The sequence below is a fragment of the Crocodylus siamensis genome, chromosome 2 (genome assembly GCF_052110815.1).
Source record: "Crocodylus siamensis isolate JL-2025a chromosome 2, ASM5211081v1, whole genome shotgun sequence".
Taxonomy (NCBI): domain Eukaryota; kingdom Metazoa; phylum Chordata; order Crocodylia; family Crocodylidae; genus Crocodylus; species Crocodylus siamensis.
Genome location: NC_143396.1, coordinates 211389025 through 211408950, shown reverse-complemented (window position 1 = coordinate 211408950; position 19926 = coordinate 211389025). Strand labels below are relative to the sequence as shown.

The window sequence follows — 19926 nt, the reverse complement described above, 5'->3', positions numbered from 1 at the left end:
ATACCTTAATTTCACCATGACACTAAATTGACCACTGACAAGGTATGCTCAGCACTGCCACCATCGTTTTTCTAGATCAATTATGACCTTCCTGCAGGGGGAAGTTATTCAATGAAGTTCAGTAAAACTTCTGGACAATGAGAGGCACAGGCAACCTCCATAAAAAAAAAAAAATCACAGCACAATTTGGGGGACATGGAGGGGTAGAGAGTAAAGCTGGAATTTTTATTTAATGTAGAACACAAATTAAATGGACATGGTGGATTCACGGCACGTTTACAGAAATAGAGAAAGCACAGAGTGGTGCAGTACAATGTGCTCTTTAATCTTTGCATCAATCTTTGTCCGTGAGTGGTCAGATAAATTCACTGTTTTTCAGACGAGGGGGATGGGCAGACAGTGTGTTTGTTCTGCATACAGAACAGACAAGAATAAGTGAAAGAAAGGTTTGATCTATATCCACAGTAAATATCCTACCTGAGAAACACAAGCACCAAGAAGGGAAGGGAAAACATTAAGTTTGCAATTCTAACTTCATCTTATTCTCTCTAAGTGTTTTACAGTTTGGGACCAACCTATATGTCAAAATTACAAGGCAGTATAATCTTCCAAAGAAGTAGTGGAATCTCTTACTTGAGACACAGAATGTTAGATTACAGATGGACTAGAGACTTCACAGATCTTGCCCATCTCTAATTTCCATGTTTCTGTATATCTTCAGGGAATTCAAACATGACAAAACAAATTATTTCTACCTAAAAATGAGTCTCCTCCGAAGCAAGGCAATAAATGTTTAAATCAATGCTGCTTGCATTTTGTAATGTTCTGAAACTCATCCTTTTAAAAAAAATCAACTTCTCTTTTTGAAATCCTGGCATTTATCTGGGTTGTACTTCTTTATAATGATAAGGTAGGCTATTGTGAAGCATCTGAATGCTTTAGGAGCACAAAACTATTCAAATCCATGTGAAATTCACCCCTAAAACATTTAGATGCTTTAGATAAATATAATCCTTTACAAAGTTTTCCATTTTGTTGGTTTAAATTATTGGTTCTCAATCTTTTTAGGCTCAAGGCACTCCTTGGAAAATGCCAGCTCTTAACTTTCACTCAATTTTTGACTACAGAAAAATGAGTGAGCAACTATTGTGAAGAACTCAGAAAGACTGGAGCAGGACAGAATGTTTTTGGCACTATGAATTCCTATTTGTTACCTCTGGCTTTATCTTGTGATTTGTGCATATGCATTTGAATATACAACAGTACTAATATTGCAACAGCCTTAAAAGAATCTCATGGCACCCTGATTTAAGCACAGATATAACCCCTAGATCCATGCACATTAGGAATATACTGTGGTCAGATAGTCTCTATTCCTGTACAAAAGACCATCTTTCTGTGGCACTATCTTCCAGATTTCCAGATGTCTCTCCATATGGCATTGGTGGCAACAATAAAGACTTAAAAGAACTGAAAGAGGAAAAATGTTTAGGCTGATGGGGAGAACATATAGTTAGGGTGACCATAATAATTATAGAGAAATCTGAGACAGGTTAAGGAAATCTGGGACAAAACATGCCAGTGCATGTGTATGTACACAGACACACACACCATGTCTCTGCATCCCTCTCCCCACACACACACAGCCCCAATCTTGTGACTCTCAGGAGCCATGATGGTGAAGCATGGTGGGCCAGGAAAGCACTGAGGCCCGTGGCCATGCTCCGTTCCTCATGTACAGAGGTTGGGAGCAGTCCATGTGTGGTGCCCCTCTTAGCTCCATTAGCCTGTGCTGCAGAGCACACGGCACCTTTCCCCTACTGGTGGCAGCTGCCCAGGGCTGCCACGAGCAGCCCAGACCTCAGCAGTGGCTAGAGCAGCAGGGCATAAAATTGCTGCCAGTGGTGGGGAGGTACTGTGTGGCTGTGCAGCCTGGGCTGGTACATCTGGGGCAGGGGGGCATGGACGGACCACATTAGGATCACTCTCAGCTGGGTCCAGTCTCTGAGTGCAGGGGATGGAGCCTGGCTGTGGCCCTCCGTGCTGTCCCATAACAGCCCCACCCAGCCATCCCAGCCTGCTTTGCACAGGTGCCTGAGACCCAGACACTGACCCCTTCCCCTGGCCCACCCTGCCTAGGCAGAAGCAGCAGTGCTCAGCCCAGACAGCCCCCTGCCTCCAGCCTGCTCAGAAGCCAGGCTGGGGACATGAGGGTAGGGGACTTCTCCTTCAATTCTCACCAACTGTCTGAGATGCTGGGATGACCTATGAAATCTGGGACTGTCCCAGCCAAACCAGGACATATGGTCACCCCACACATACTGGTTTTTTTCCATTTCAGTAGCCAGTCTCTTGCAATATCTAGTACACTACAGGACTGTAGTTCCAAGCATTCTGCCTGTGTGGTCCAGTGGAAAGAGGTGGCGAGGGACCTGAACAAAAGGCAAATAACCAAGGGCTAGAGAGGATACAGAGACTACGGGCTCCAAAAGCTTAGGGAAAGGACCCTGCAATATTTTTAACAAGAGAGGGTATGTAAAAATCTCTGCACCCCCATAAAAAAAATGTGAGGCAGATTTTGTTTTTCTGTATTAGATTTTTTTCTCCTCTAAGGCTTTTTCCAGGGGTTTTAATGCAGTAGGGGAAGTTCTAAGCTGAAGACTGAAAATTTAGTGAACTGTGTCAAACAAACTACTGTGCTTCTGTACCTGCTGCCACCTGCAGCTTGCAAGGGAGGGGATGGCAGGCAATCCAAGATTACATTCCAGAACAAAACTGTTAAATCGGTACCTGTTCAAATTTCCCCCTTCAACAGATGTTGAATGCAGTAACTCCTTTTGAGGCTTTTTTTCCCCCATTAACTGTTTGGTTCTGTTGTATAGGAAAATGCTACTGCCAAATACATCCCTAATGTCAAAAGCATCAGGAAGCTGCTCCCACCAAATAAACCACATACACAGATCTCTAGCAAAGTCGGAGACACTCATGACACATACAGTAAATCAAGGTAATAAAACATAAGGAGGATGGATCATGCGGTACAACATGCAGAGAGGAAGTTCCTGCTGAGACAGGGTTAGCACAGCTGGGTCAGAGATGGACTTCTGGTTCACCTGGCTCGGTTAAACCAGCAGCTACTTTAAAATCCTGATATGAGTCTTAGTGGAAGAGACAGGCAAAAATGCATGCGCAACCCAGTTCCGACCAGTGGCCATGAACTTCAATAACTGGGCAGGACTTCTAGCACTTAGCCACCAGCTGGCACTCATGAACAGGTAGTAAGACTTAGCAGCTTTTAGAAAATTACATGGCACAGATCTGAATGTTTCCCAAATCTGCTCTTTAGTAAAAATAAAACAGAAAAAGTTCCCTACTTGCATTTTTTAAAAATCAGGCATGATAAATGACAGTAAGAGCCCAATATTTTAAGCTCTACAGAGACACACACGGACTTGAATGGCAATTAACTCACATTAGCTTCTGATTGTCCCAGGGCAAAGTGTTAATTCAGATACTTCACAGGTACCTAAAGTGAACCAATGGGCTCTATCATTTATTTTTAGGATCCCAGGATAAAAGGCGAAGCACGGGGCACAAACAGAAGTGCAGCTCCCCACGGTAACACTTTGCAGGAAGCATTCCGAGTTACAATGATCCCCCCCGACCAAACAGACGTTCACTATCAGTTAGTTCCGGGGGTGGTGAATCTAGCTGCTGGCTGGGACCCTGCAGCCGGTTTCCCCTAGCAATGGCTCCTCCTCCCCGCGAGGCTGCACTGTTTTCAGAATGGAAGAGGGGGGGGAAGGAGAAGAGGGAGCTTATTTTAGAGGTTCCCCAGCTGGCGCTGGAGGGTGGGGTGTGTGAATTGGAGCCTCCTCCCCCCCCCCACCTTGGTGAGGCTCTAATACACCTGCCCTACCCTCCAGCGGGGGCTAAAAATAACCCAGACCGAACCCCCTCAGCTCCCTTTCCCCCCTCCCATTCTGAAAACAGGAACAGGCTGGCAGGCAGCACAGACAAGTAACAGAAGATGCTCTGTTTTGAAATGTCTTTATCTGACCCCTCATGCAATGAGGGTTTCTATTTTTACCTGATCAGCCATTTCTGAAGCAGTCTGCAGCTGTGCACTTGTATTTAGTCACAGCTTTCTGTGGCCAGATCAGGTGAAAATTGTCACTTCTGTCTGCGTTCATGATGTCTGTTTTTAGCTTTGGAGCAGGGGTCAGCAACATTTTGCTGCTTTGGGACAGAGCTGGTGACCTTGCCCCCTGCCCTGAGCTGCAAATCTCGGTCCCTGGAGAGGTCAAGCCACCTGCTGTTACCATTGCTGCAGATACCCTGGCTGCAGAGAGGCCAGGTAAATGAAAGCCCCAGAAAGGAGCAAGAAGGGCTACAGAGGAGAATGCTGTAGAGAGGACAAAGAGCTAACTACAGGTACATGCGCCGGATCCTCCATGCCTCCCTTGGTTGGACCAGACCTTTCCAGGTCAAATCCAGTACAGGAATATGTTAGTACTAATGGGAGTACCCAGATAGGTAGATATGTCTTGTCAAATAGTCAACACATTTAAGCATATTTCCACTATGTGCATTTTGTCGAATACTATTCAATGAATAGGATATTTTAAACACCCACCAGGGAAAGATCTCAAGTAACATATTCACTATGTTCCAGGTGCTGTTCTCTTTCATTGTCTTTAAAAATATATATACCTCCTCCCCCTAGTATACACTGAGCTTTTTGGGAAGAGGAACACATTGCCAGAGTACTGGTAAGAAAGTAACACGTAACCCAAAGCCTTCCTTCACTCTCTCTGGGAAATTCATTACTACATGGTTAACATATTTTACAGTATTTTCCAGGTTGCTTGGTTTCTTCTCCACAAACAAAGATGCTACAGCTTGCAAAGGCATCAAACCATGTCCTTGCTCTATTATGGAACGCTGAAGTGTTATCACTAGTCATTTCCTCAAGCACCTCCAGTCAAAGATTTCCTTTATTTAAAGGATCTTGAATTCTATCCAGTTTGGCTAGAAAGCTTCCTTCTACATATTTTCATGTAATTACCAACAAAACTGAAGGCTGATCTTGCTCCAACAGTGTCTAATCACTTCCAGTCTGGAGCCCATTATCCAACACCTCTCTCAGGTCATATCCTGTTTCGTCGCCCTTTCAGCATCCACTCTCTCCTGGCACTTTGTGAGATACAACACTAGGAAAGATGGACCTCGGGTCTGACCAGCCAACTATTCTCATGTTGTGAGTTCAGTAAAATCACCGAGAAATTGAGCTTGATGCTTGAATTTGCAACACCCCAACTATCCCTTCCACTGGGGTCGCTATCACAAAATTTGTCCATCTAGGGCACAATATTGTAATTCTGCTGCCGTGTTAGCAATAAAGTACGCAGACCATAACACTCTGAAATGTCTAGATCACAGGCAGAGGGCTCTTGAAAAACAACAGAGCATGTGATTTGAGCCTTTACCTACATCATTATTTTACACAGAGGTTCTAAACATGGGCAAGTAAAATCCTCTCAAATACAGTCTAATCAGGAAGCAGGTAGGTGTGAGGCATCCTCTTAGCTCGGCCAGGTCAGTTCTGGTCTTCCAGTCTAATTCATTACCACCACCCAATCATACATGCTCCAAGAGGATGCTGACATCAGTTTCTGATGATGTCAAAGACTCGGGATTGAAACCATCTCACAAAGCATCTACTCTTGCCATTCTCCATCTTGGGTTTGATGACTAGTTATTCCTCTGTTAGGCAAGGGTATGTGTTTTCACGTGCTACACTTGTCTTAAAGCTATACACTCCTATTCCCTTCCAAGTATTTAGCCAATTTAACAGACTCAAGAACTTTCTAATTACTACCACTTCAGACATGTTATGACTGTCCTAGAGTGCAAAGTACTAAGATTAGAATTGCTTGCAGGAAAGAGATCAATTCCCACCTTTTCACTTGTGAAGCATTTGGTATCTTTTTCTTTCCGACTATGGGTCTTACAAAGTCATTATTGCCCTGTCTCTCACTGCCTCGCATCCAACTGGGGAGATCAATCATTTACCTTTGATGTCCTTAAATCTCAGTCAAGTCTTTTATCTCAGAAATAGCCTCTCCCCACATAATCAGTGACGGCAGCTACAACCATCTGAAAAGCTATCAGGGTTCAAATTCATAAAGAGTATCTTGATGCTGCAGAATTCCCCACTGTGAGATGCCAGGATGAATTCCATTTGGTCTTGTTTAAGGCAACTTGCCAAAGCCATTTTTAAATAGGCTTTTCCTACAACAAATGTGTCAGAAAAGCATGGCATTTGTCTCCTGGACAACAGAAACCAAAGACAGGACTTGATGTTAGCTACTTACTCAGCAGCTAGAGGTTTAGGGGAACAAAGATGTAAGAGTGAGGGCTGAACAATGGAGTATAAAGTACCGGTAGTTCAATTCCCATAAGTTTCAGGAGAGCTCAGTGCATTCCTAATGTCTGCCAAAGGTACTTTTCTCAGATTCCCCAAACGTATTTTCATTTACCTTTTTAGGAGTTAGTTAATTTCATGCTCATTGAAATATAATACTGTTGGCCAGGCATGTGCCGAAGTAATGTGAACAGCAACTGCATGAACACCTCCAACACAGCTTAGTCCTGAGTTACACCCTCCTCCCTTATTTCAAACCAAACCCACACACAGATTTGAAGGTGCATTTAAATCTGATATGAGATATTAACAGAACAACAAGAAACATTTTTTTTCATCTTCAAAGTGTTTTATAATCCTTTTAATAGTCCCTAGAGCCTTGGAAGGTTCATTTACGACAAAGAAACACAGGCTCAATGCCAAATGAGCTGCCCAAGGTAACATATCAGATGGGTGGCAGAAACATTTAAAACCCAGAAGGTCCTGAATTTCAGGTTTGTCTTTAGGACAGTAGGACATATTTTGTCACCTGCTGCTACTTCTGTTCTGGACCCATTTTAGCAGGTACCTTGGAAACACAGATTGTACAGCAGCAGTATAATGACGTCTTATGTTTGTCTTTCTCCTACCCAGCTATCCCATCAGAAAGGGGGAAAACACCTATTTTGGTGACCACAGCTACATCTCTCTAGAGACAAAAAGCTGAAGTGTTAATTCACCGGACCACCTACACTCCTCCCCCTCCTTGATCTCCAGGTTTTACTGTTTGCATAGACTCTTTACTACAAATAAACGGAAAATTAATTATTCAGCTTCTAATTCCCATTGCATGTTGATGTTTATTTAATTGCAAACCACATAATTGCTTTATGTTTTTAACATCCCTCATAAATATGTATGGTCCTTTTTAAATACAATTCTTTATAGCAAATTAGTGCAGACTATCTGGTAATGTTAGATGTGAAACATGAGTTGCTTTTGCAAGCCTGGAGAACACCACACACATTCAAGAATGCTCTTCACCCCACAACTGTGTCCAGTAACCATTATGAAAATCTGATGTGGTGCCAGACTCTCCAAGGATATGAAGCAGATCAGAAATTAAATGAAAGAGACAAAGCTGGGAAAGCTCATGTTTCCTTAGCCCCGCTTTTCAAGGATTTATAACTTTTCTGAAAACAAGCAATTGAGGATAAATTTTGGCTGAATCTAAATCTGGGGGCAAAGTCTCTTTTCTTAATAATGTGTTTGTTGATTATGTTTGTTAGTTTTAGATCCACTTGCATGAAATACTTTTCCCTGGCGCTTCATTTGACAACTGGCTCTTGTCTTAGAATCATCCTGATGGTGATTTATGCTCTCCAGTCAGAGCATGTTATTATAGTAACTTCGGAATGACCTGCACATAGAGACAAATGTTCTTACAAACCTGGCTAAAACAAGCATTGGTAAGCAGACAACTCACCAATTATGACCTGGTTTTAATTTTATTTTTTTAAACAGTGTAATTATTTCGGCTAGGGATGCAATATCTGAATTTTTTACTGAAATAGCTACATTGGTCAACCCCCAGTTAGAGTATACTTCTATGGCTATTGTCTATCCATGTTCCCTTATGGCTATTGTAAATCATGCTCCCATGATTTATAGCAGTATATAAAAATAAGGTTGAACTCTGTCTGCCATCAGGAGACTGTATCACTAACTCCACTACCACAGTTAAAATGGTATAACTCTGCTGTTTGTGGAGATTATCTTGCAGTAGTTTCTTAAATTGCTTTAGATGCTGCAGGTGAAAATTCTAAATTTTACAGTAAATAGATTTCATAGATTTTTAGGGTCGGAAGAGACCTGAGTAGATCATCGACTCAGCCCCCCTGCCCTGGGCAAGAAAGCGCTGGGGTCAGGTGACCCAACCAAGTGCTTGTCGAGTGTCCTCTTAAAGACCTCCAAGGTAGGGGAGAACGCACCACCTCCTTTGGAAGCCCATTCCAGACTCTGGTAACCCCTACCGTAAAGCAGTGCTTCCTAATGTCAAGTCTAAATCTGTTCTCTGTCAGTTTGTGGCCATTGTTTCTAGTTACTCCAAGGGGTGCCTTAGTAAACAGAGCATCTCCTATACCTTGCAGCCCCCCAGCCCCCAACGAATTTGTAGATGACCACCAGGTCCCATCTCAGCCTTCTCTTATGGAAGCTGAAGAGATTCAGGTCCCTTAATCTCTCCTCATAGGACCTTTTCTGTATGTCCCTAACCATACGAGTAGCCCTCCTCTGGACCCTCTCAAGGTTATCCACATCCCTCTTAAAGTGCAGTGCCCAAAACTGGATGCAGTACTCCAGCTGCAGCCTTACCAATGCCACACAGAGGGGAAGTACCACCTTCTTAGTCCTGTTTATGATGCATCTGTTAATGTATGATAGAGTTTGGGTAGCTGTATTGATCACTTTGTCACATTGTCAACTCATGTTCATCGTTGAGTTGACTCCAAGTTCCCTTTCTGCTGCTGTGTTGCCCAGAAAGTTATTCCCCAATCTGTGTGCGTGTCGGTGATTCCTTCTCCCCAGATGCAGTATTCTGCACTTCACTTTGTTAAACCGCATCCTATTTTGTTCTGCCCACTTTTCCAGCCTGTCCAAATTCACCTGAATCTATTTCCTGCCCTCCAGTGTGTCTACTTTGCTCCATTATTTGGTGTCATCTGAGAATTTGAACAGTGTGCTTACCACCCCCTCATCCAAATCACTGATGAAGATACTGAACAGCACTGGCCCAAGGACTGAGCCTGGGGGACACTACTGCCCACATCTTTCCAGGTGAAGACTGACCCATCCACCACCACTTGCTGGGTGCATCCCAGTAGCCAATTCACCACCCACCTGACCGTGTAATCATCTAAGTCACAGCCGCTTAGTTTTGTTGGTTTTTTTTTTATGAGAATGGGATGTGACACTTGTATCAAAGGTTTTTTAAAAATCCAAGTATATGACATGCACCTCAACTCCTATGTAATAATAAATAATATCAGTTTAGATAGTGCTTATAAAATGAGACAAGCTATGCTGAGATCAGTCTCTCAACCAGCATCCAATCAGAGCTTTAATTAAGCGAGTACAAGTTTAACTGTACTTGCAGCTTCCATTTTTGGGGTCTCTTTCCCCTGGCTTTGCTGCTGTCCATAGATTTCTAAAGTAAGGTCAGACTGAATTTTACATGGCTTTGGATAACTTCACTCTTGCCTACGGGAGTTCATTACCTTTTCCTCAGCAACAAGAGTCTGAGCTGAAGTAGCAGTAAAAGAGCATTCTCTAGATGAGGCAAGCACTGAATTACTGGTCAGTTTACAAGGGTTCTTTGTAGTCATCAAGAATACAATTTTTTTTTAAATAAAAACTTAAAACTGGTAGCTTTGTTGTCACCCCTTCCCCTGACACGCTTGCCAGTTAAAACTACCTCTCCCGTCAGCAATGACTGGACTTTACAAGCACCATGAAAAAGGCCTAGCTAGAAAGCTAATGCATTTTAAAAATGTATTTAAAAAAATACTGCTCAATAATTCTACAGGGATCATTTGGATCAAGATGCTCTGTTCTGCTTCCCTGAAATCCATTGTATTCTACAGCAACTCAAAATTAACTTCACTTGTGCCTTTTAGTTGGATTCATTCCAATGACAGCATAAAGGCTCAGACCATGTGCTAGCTACTCTCCAACCGGGATCATTTTTACAGTGATACCCAAGCTAAATTTCTGCAGTTTAAGGGTGAGGATTCTGGTACAATAAAGCAACACACAGGCACGTTTCAAGCATCTTCATTCTGGTGAAAACTCGGAAGGAGTGCCTTATAAGGACCGTTCTATCCATGAAAGCTCAAAAACAAGAACTTAATGAACAAAAAGGCTGAGGAAAGATGGCCTTTTGTTTGAACTTACAAAAAGATGATCCTTTGACCACCTGCTTCTGAAGACTTGGATTTTCTGTAGGAAGATGCTAGGAGCTTGTCATCACCTCTCTCTAGCACTGTTTAGTGGAATGTAAGCCTAATTAAGAGGTAAAAGAAAGACAGCTGGAAGAAATGGCTTGAATTCATAATTTACAACTATATTATTGATAAGAAATCATTTACAATCTGAATTCCCAGTTCCCATAATTATCCATTAGCTGAAGGAGAAACACCAACATCTAGTGGAAAAAATGGTTACTAATCCCTGTTCCTAAGACAGTTATAAAAATTGCATCATTATTTCAGCCTTGGCTGCAAAAATCAATCACTATACTGTACCAGAGAAAGAGTTTAGTAATGCACCAGTGCAAATCATTTTCAACACTACATGGATTAAACTCCATTTTCAGTATTATATTTTGGGTGAATTCAGCACTAGGGAAATCTTGAAGGGACTAAAACCATCTACCAAATGTAGGTAACTGCCACTGGAACCTCTGTGACCCCAGCCAGACTCTCCCCTATGCTACCCTGAAAGCAGCACTTCCAGGGGTAAGACTGAGCGACCTGCTCATTGTCCCATTCATCAAAGCTGCCAGAAAAGCTGGCAGATTGTGTGATATGTACACTTATCTACCTGAACTTGACCGAGCTCACAAAACTGATTTGACCTCAGCCAAGACACCATCAAAACTGCTTTCAGTCTCAGCTCACCAGAGCTGAATGTGAACAAGGTGCTTCAGAGAAAAGACTATACCTCATTGGTCATCAAAACCCATCTTTGTAAAAGTGTTGATCATTTTGTACCTCTGATGTCCTCAGATAGCTACTTGACTGCTGCCGTGTTCCAAGTGAAAGGCATCCACTTTACTAGTGAAAGGGATACTAGGCATGGCCTTATGTTTTGCCAGGATGTTAATGGTTGCAGCAGAATGTGGGCTAACGAGCCAAGGCAGAGAATTATTCTGTATCTGTATCCTTATTCTTATGCAACAAAAGAACATCACATCTGTGTAAAACTCAGGGAAATGTAAGGCATAGCAGTGCCCAGACACATACTTATGTGATGCCAAACATACACCTCTTTTCAATAGGCAGAGGTAGTTAGCCATGATAATCTGGAGCAAGGCAGAAAGCAAGACAGGGTGGAACCCTGGAGCCCGGGTTCTCAACCTCATTAGACTCAAGGCACCCCTTGGAAAATGCCATCTCTTAGTTATTCATTTTTTGATGAATGATATTTTGAAAAATAATAGCACAATTCTTCTGTTGCAAAGAACTCCTTGGGACTGCCTTTCAAGGGTCCCAATCAGTTTAACACTGTTAGGTGTGCAAACATGGATCACAAGATAGACCCAGAGATTTTTAATAGGAACCCACTGTGTTAAAAACATTCTGATCTGCTGTGGTCTGTCTGAGTTCTTTGCAAGAGAAAGCTGCTCTATTATTTTTCCGAAGTCACAAAACAAGTGAAAACAAAGAGCTGACATTTTCTAAGGATACCTGATGTTTAACAAGGGGCATCTCAAGTCTAAAAAGGTTGAGAACCACTGGTTTAAATAAAGCCATACAACTAATAGTAAAGAATGTCCTAGTATCCACTGTTCAAATGAAATAGGTAAATAATCAATTTTAGAAACCAGTGCCTGGCCAAGGGGTATAGCCACAGGGACCCAAACTGGGTGGGGAAAAGGTGCACAGATCCATTCATCACATGGATCATCTGAACTGCCTTCTAATGCTCTAGCATGCATCTTGTCTAGCACATCTTATCTTTCTACGCTCTACATAGATGAATTTGCCTTTTATCCCTGATAAAAACTCCATCAAATAAATCATTACGTGGGAACTAAGGAAAAAAAAAGGAAAGAAAGAAGGAGAATTAAAATAACCAGAAGAAATATTCACAGCTGATATAACTACTTCCCTTCACCACCTGTTATAACCAGGAGATAGGAGACTACTAAATATGCACCCTTTATTTAATTAAGCATTCAGTGACATTTTATTTGTATCTGTTCTTAAGTTTCTTCTTTTTATTTAGTCTGCCTTTGAGTATTAAGTTCCAGCTGTAGGCTGCATTTGGACTAAGCTGATGTACAGTAATTGCAAGTTAAGTTTCAGTTTACAGCCTATGTAAATAATGAGTCAAAGACAGACTCAATAAAAGGAAATTTACACAGCCAGAATCAGACTGCAAAGCTTTGGAAAGTCTAAACGACACCACAGCATAGGAAATTTAGGAGGGTTTCAATCTGCCACGTGTAGAGGATTGGTTACAGCTCCACATGGAGTGGGAGGTGCTGGGAGCTATTTGTGTTTTATAAATTAGGTATTAGGCTATTTCATTACAAATTAGTGTAGGTCTGCTCCATTTGGCAGCCAGCTCTGGAACACACTTAGAGTTAAAAGCTTGGTCTTGAAAATGCTCAGTACTTGTCTTGTGCCTGCTTCTGTAAGTTGTTTAACTCTAGGCAGTGGGAATATTTATAGCATCTGGTGTCTTCAGGATCAGGCCCTGTCCCTATGAGTGAAGAGTGTGAAAGAGAAATACTGAAGTGGGTGGGATAGAATAGCTTTTCTTGCCTTTGTTTTATCACTTTTCTAGGATCTTCCTAAATCCCCCTTCCTGCTGCCCAGAATTACTTATTCGCTGGCTGAAAGATACCTATACAAATCCAATCAGCTTTTGGGATGCACCTACAGTCTCCTATGGATGACAACCAGAGCCTGATAAGAGTGACAGCTCTAAGCTCAGAAGTGGCCACTGCAGGTTTTCTTGCATTACTTGCACTGATACTGAATTTGGTCTGTTTTACACAGTGCCAAAGTTTTCCGTTTCAGTGTGCTGCAGTTTTTTGTATCAACAAGGAGCATCCACAGTTGAGGAAAGGGCTGGAATACTGATAACTGATTATTCGTCTAATACTTCACAAAATGAAGTTGTCAAGATCTCAAAAAGGAAACACGCTGGAAATCTACAACCTGAAAGAATGTATTTACCTGTGCTGCAGATTATAGGATCACAGAAATTTAGAACTGAATCAAACTTGAAGAGGTCACCCCCCTACTAGACCATCCCTGAGAGGTGTCCGTCTAATCCGCTCTTAAAAAAAGCCCCCTGTAACAGGATTTCACAACCTCCTGAAGTAACCTGATCCACTGCTTAACTAGCCTTCTTATATGGCTAAGTAGGTTTCTAGCAGAAACTTACAACTATCTGAGGGCCCAACATTGTTTCATCTTTTGGTCAGAATCAAGTTCTCTAATTGTAATTGCAGGTTAGCTGTTAACCTACTAAAAACTGGGTAAGTCACTTAACCTCCTGCCTCAGTCTTAGATAGATGGTAAATGCAGTTAAAACAACAAGAGGCTTTACAATGAAAACTAGATGATTAATCCAAGTAGAATTCTGCTGGGAAAAAATAGCTTGTTTCCCTCCAGAAGTCTTGGATTAGAGGCAAACTGGTATAACCAGAATGACTTGAATACATGGTAGTAAGATCCCTGATACTACTGGGATCTAGTTATAACAACAACTAGTCTAGCGTACAACGCTATCATTAAAATAGTGATTGCACGGATAGAAATGTGGGGAATATGACTAGGAATCTTTGCTCCTAAAGCATTTCTCAGAGTCTGTTCAGGATTGTTGGGAATAGATAAAAGCACCAATAAAAGCAAAAAATAGTTGCTGGTAGGCAAAGGAGTTAAAGGGAATAAGACAGGCTTCTAATAACATGTTGGAAAGGAAAAATAAATATTACAAGAGAAAGATGATGTTGATTCATAAATGGCCACAATCTGAACTCTTAAAATCTTGTTCTATAAACATAGGAAAAGCCAGTGCCAAAAACAGTTGATGCAGAGCAGCTAAGGGAATAATTAGATAGCATGAGCATATAATCCCAGAGCCTAAAAACATCCCTAAAGTTCATGGATAGTATCTTAAACACACATTAAAAAAAGTACCCAGTGGAATCATCACATTGGGCAGGAAATGTCCTGCAGCACAGGTGGGGATAAGGTTAATGCACCAGGAGTAGGCACAGAACAGGTGTTCTGAATTATTGCTACCACTTCTTTAGTCTGACACATGGGGAAAGATCCTGAAGTAAGGAGAAAATTAAGAAAAGGAAATTTTAGGCTTAATATCCAAATCTACCCAACAGAAAGAAGTATTAGGTAGCAGAACAGAAACAGAACTCCTAGAACTTGCAGGAGTTAAAATTAAATTAAATGAGTCACCAGAATAATATCCTATAAAGAGGAATTCTGCATTAGCTGAAGAGAGATGGATTGGATGATGTAAGCAGTTATTTTTGGCTTCAGCTCTTATGATTCTGACACACTGGGACTAATGCTACACTTCAGGACAAGAGAAAACTCTGGCCATTCTGCTACTACAGTAGTGGAATATATAGAGATGACAGAATGAGAAGCATAAATGGGGTGAGATTAAGCAACAGCTCTACGGATTACCATGGCAGCTACAAGATCTGCAAATAATCAGAATCAGGAATGAGCTCAGAATCATTTTCCTTGCATCTAAATCAGAGCATTTAGAAATTTTAAACTGCTGCTTCAGCTGTGATTTGAAAGCCTCATAAATGTGCAGAATTCAGTTGCAAAGGGAAAGAATGCTTGTCTACAGAAAGACAAATTAACCACTCTCCTGTTTCTACAATTGAAGCAAGAAGCTGCTCTCTCTCTCTGTCTCTCTTCACTGCCTTTGCCTTGCACACATCCACCAACAATCCCCCCAGCCTCAGGTTCAGTCTGAGTTGTGATGACCTAACAAAAGTTATTACTTACTGATGCTGGCTCATTTTGAAGTTCTCTATGCTAGTGCTAGATCAATGAAGTTTTCACCAGGTGGTTTCTGCTTTCCTTAGTGACCACTGCCTAGTGAAATGGCCTTCTAACTGCATCAAAGAGTATTTGACACATTCAGACCAACTGAATGTACTATTAGAGCCTTTTAGCAATGACAGCAAAACAGAGGAGAACTTTGAAGCTCAGAAGGGATGTGAAGAGGTGTTAATTTAAGAAAAATGTCAGGGTATTCAAAGAGCAGGCACAAAGCAAGGTCACAATTAATATTTCACTGTTCTAAAGCACATTTTTCCAGGGTATTCTAAACCATTCCACAAGCACCAATTAATTTTCACAACAGGCATGTGAAATGCCACCTCTGAGTTTTACTCCTGATTGCCAACAAGTTACATTATGGGTTCAGGCACTTTGCTCAGCTATTCTGTGCCTCAGTTTTCTAAACCATGAAACTGGAATAATGATGCCAACTTGCTATGTTGTATAGTTGTGAGGCTTAATTAGCACATATTGAATTCTATGATCCGCAGCAGCGCACATGTAGATGCTGCCTTGGCTGGCTGGAGCACAAGGGTGAGGGCTTCCTACCAGCTAACCCTGCACTCAAGTACCCTCATGCCCCAGCCAGCCCCTCCACAGCACACTGAGCTGGGGGAGCAGTCCCAGACTAGCAGGCTGACCCCCCGGGCCTCCTGCTAGCCAGGGCTGCTCCACCTCAGCTAAATGTGCTGCGATCCTGGTCACATGTGAAGACGCAGTGCCTGGGAGCAATGAAGTCCAGAGTTTATTCATGTGCATTAATTGCATGTGTAGATGCACCCAAGAACAATACAGACTTCAATATACTGTATAGGACTGGAAGTATATTCAATACTATGACAAAGTTCACAGAGAAAATATCTACACTATATTTTAATAATAATGCATAGCTTGTAAGCTCTTTGTGGCAGGGACCATCTTTTGGCTCTGGGTACAGCCCCCAGCACAGCAGAATCCCAGTCCTTAAGTAGGACTTGTACATGCTGCAGTAAAACAAGTAATCATCACTCTCCTCCTCAATATAGCCTCCAACAGACATCATGCTAATTCAATATCCTCAATAAGGAAATAGGAGAAAAACAACATTCCTTTTCACACCAGCCTTTGTCAAGAAAATTGAAGATTTAATACACTTTTGAAGCCTAGTGAAGACTCATAATAGTAAACTTGGATATACAAAATCTTTATTTATACTGAAGTATGAAATATAGCATGTTAAACTGTATAGAGTTTTAGTCTTTAGATCTGTAAAAGACAGGTATAGAATCACTGAAAAGTAAAGTAGAGGTCTTCTAGTCTAATCTTCCCCACTCCCGGCCTTCAGATGCAAGATCATCCCTATTCAAACCACTGTCCAACCTGTACAGTCAACCCTGACTCAGCCACAAGACATAACACCCTAACCTACCACAGGTAAGGCAGGAGGATTATGGCAGCCAATGTTCTGCAGCTATGAGGGTTGTTAAAATATGCTAGAGAGATCCAATAAAATATGCTTGATAAAAATATGTTAAAATATGCATGACAGATCAAGACAGCTAAGCACGTGTGGAAGTGGCAGTAGCATAACTAAGGTGGGGGAGATGAGGGAAACAGCCCCAGGAGCTGCCTTTGTGGGTGGAGAGGGTATAAAAACAGCCAGTAGTGGGACTGACACTATGGCAAGAAGCATTGCCCTGGGCATCGGGTGGATGTGCTGGGTGGGGAGCTACATCACCTGGAAATGGTGTCACAGCTTTGTTGATTGAGGCCAAGTGCCAGCAATCATTTGCCAGTGCAAGGATTTGAACGATGGAGTTCCTCACCCCCAGTCTGGTGCTCAGTTTCAGTCTCTCTTCTTGAAAGTTGTGAAGGCGTTTTTTTTCACAGTAGACTGCATTGGGGAAATTGCTATTCTGGCCCGAGTGAAAAAGCACAGAATCAGGGTATGGTTTCCTTGTACAGGGGCTCATTCATGCACAGAATCCAACTGAATGACTCCCCTTAATCTGACTTTTCCAGAGGACTAAAGACAAAAGTAACATCCTCATGAAATGCGGGTCTTTTCTTTTCCCAAGCCTGACAGTCACTTCCAAAGCAAACTGTCATGACAACAAACAACCTGGAGGCGATCCAGCCAATTAATCTGCAGAGGAAGTAGTCATCCAAACCTTGAAAAGAATACTGCTGCTTTAAGCCTCAAATGCCAAAATAACCCACATGCACATTAATCTTATTACACTGCCACAGGCCTACAGTTAAAAACAATGCACCCTTCAGCATCCTTGCAATGGCATCATAACAGCAGCAGTGCACACATGATAATTCCTTCAGAGTCATTCCTTTAAAAGAAGTATTTCGATCATGATGTAGCAGCAGCCCAGCAGGAGCTCTGGAAACAGAGGTGTGTTCTCAGACTGTCTACTCACTAAATGAACCCTGTCTGTGCCGAGCTCTTCTGCTCAAGTCCACCAGGGAAACAGGATGCAAGAAGAGACAGCAAATTCTATAGAGAAGTTGGGAATGTTGCTACTATGCTGCTTTTCCCCGTACTAGCTAGGAACATGGCAGTGACATGCTGCTTCACATTTGTTAAAAATATTTTTCACAGTCTTTAAGCTCTGGATTTTCCCCCCCACCATCAGTGAAAATACCAAATCATCAGTACTGCCAACCACTATTAAAAATGGTCCTCTTTTCAGTTTTGAGCCAGTTTCCTTGACTCTATGCTTGAAAACTGCTCCACAAACCCCAACCCTTTTTGAAAACTTTCCCTCTGATCTCCCCAGCGGCAATTATGCCAACCTTTCCTGCAGCAGAACTGCTATCCAGCATGTTGCATTTGTCGCAGCTTCATTTTTCATCAGACAGCATATACTCACTTACTAGAGGAAAATTCAAACCTAGATAGCATTCCCAGCTACGTTATAATAAGATTTTTTTTATAATAAGAAAGAAGATGTTGCAGTTTTATAGTGCCTTCTACCTGCGCAAACTTGGACAGCTTAATTAGGTTTCATCAACCTTGTGAGATAGGAAAATACCATCCCAATTTCAGAAAGACATAAACAAACCTGTCCCAGAATGTTTGAATGGTAGGAACGGCATAGGGGAATCCCGACTGCAATTGAACAGTGGATAACATGCCCATTTGCTTACAGTTTTTTTTTTGAGCCCACAATGTTAAAATAAAGATGAAAACCAGGGTTGCATCTCTTCAACTTATTTCCCTTCTAGCTAATCCAGTTTTCAGCTGGTCACATCTTCAAAACTTTCATTTTTCGGGATGACATTTTTCAGGCTGGATATTCTTTCAGGCTACAATATTTTTTTTGTGAGTTCAAATTAAAAAGAAGAAAAAACTAAATCCCTCCCCCATGCATACAGAAACTAACTGTAAAATGGGTAGAGCATGGACTTACCTAGAAGTATGGGGATTGCAGGGTTTTCTTATTTATCTGTTTGAATTCACTCCAACTCCCACAGAAGCCAAGAGAGGCCTTCTCAGGATTTATAAGCACTTGAAGATCTTCCTACAAAAGCTGCTATAGAAGCACATTCCAACTATGCCAAACAGGCTACAGACACATTTACTGATTAGCTTAAAACAGCTGTAAGGAATCCTTAGGGTGCTCAGATAGAGGGCTACATGCATATTGGGTAAGACTACTTTCAAGACCGTGATAGAACTGGTACTTCCAAAAGAGGCCAATCCAGTAATATCACATTTCTTCATAAATCAGTTTCTTAGCACTTAGGTATAGCATACTATTTTACAAGAGAAGCTAAATTAAAAAACCCCAAACCTTGTACCTACCTTGAGGGCTTTCACAACTTTCTTCATCACTGTTGTCCTGGCAGTTGTTTTGATTGTCGCACACAAAGCTTTTATCAATGCAAAGTCCATTCTTACAGTGGAATCGGGCAGTTGAACACAACAAGGGATTGGCTGCTAGGAAAACAAAGTATGATCTTCCATTAGAAACTTCAGCTGTCACCCAGAGAGCTAAGCTGTCTTTAGGCATTCCTAAAACTCATTATGGATCACAATTCAAAACTTGGTTGACTCGCCAAGTCTGTTAGAATGACCTGGAAATCATGTAAATGTACTACTTTTAAACAAAGTAACATTCATTACAAGTAACAGGAAGTTAATTGCTCCCTGCCTTGATAGGCCTCTTGTTAAAGCTGTACTTTATCACAATCGCTCACAGTCCACGGACGCAAAACTACTTACTGGGCATGTCTACATGAGACATTTACTGCAGACCTAATTAGCTCCACAATAAAACATCAGCATCTACATGTGTAGCACTATTAGTTTGCAGTAAACAAGTACTATCCAACTGCGGCATTATTTAGTGCATCCCAGCACATGTCTAGACACTGACCAGGCTGGCTGGGGCATGAGGATGTTTCAGTGCAGGGGCTGGCTGCCAGCCAGCCCCATGGTGAAGCACTCATGCCCCCAGCCAGCACCTCGGCAGCATGTTGAGCCGGGTTGGAGCAGAACCAGGATGACAGACTGACCCTCAGACCCCTGCCAGCTGGGGCTGCTTCACCCTGGCTCAACATGCTGTGGTCCTGGGCATAACGTGCAAACAGTAGGGCTGTGTGAAATTTTGGCACCTGTTTCATTTCAGAGGTGTTTCGGGCCATTTCGGCGCCTGAAACACCAAATCCAAAGCAAAATGGAAGGCTCAGAAA

General features: G+C 42.0%; 1 protein-coding gene and 1 long non-coding RNA gene across 2 annotated transcripts in view; both read right to left on the bottom strand.

Annotated features, from left to right (window-relative positions):
• LOC149871673 (uncharacterized) overlaps positions 1–10412 on the bottom strand; it is a 42841-nt gene extending 32429 nt beyond the window's left edge. The window contains exon 1 of the long non-coding RNA XR_016440286.1: positions 10358–10412. This is a non-coding gene — a long non-coding RNA (uncharacterized LOC149871673). The remainder of the gene's footprint in view (positions 1–10357) is intronic.
• The window catches only part of LDLRAD3 (low density lipoprotein receptor class A domain containing 3), a 226289-nt gene that overhangs the window by 83960 nt on the left and 122403 nt on the right, over positions 1–19926 (bottom strand). The window contains exon 6 of the mRNA XM_090034631.1: positions 19037–19168. Coding sequence (XP_089890757.1) covers positions 19037–19168 — 132 coding nt within the window. The remainder of the gene's footprint in view (positions 1–19036; positions 19169–19926) is intronic.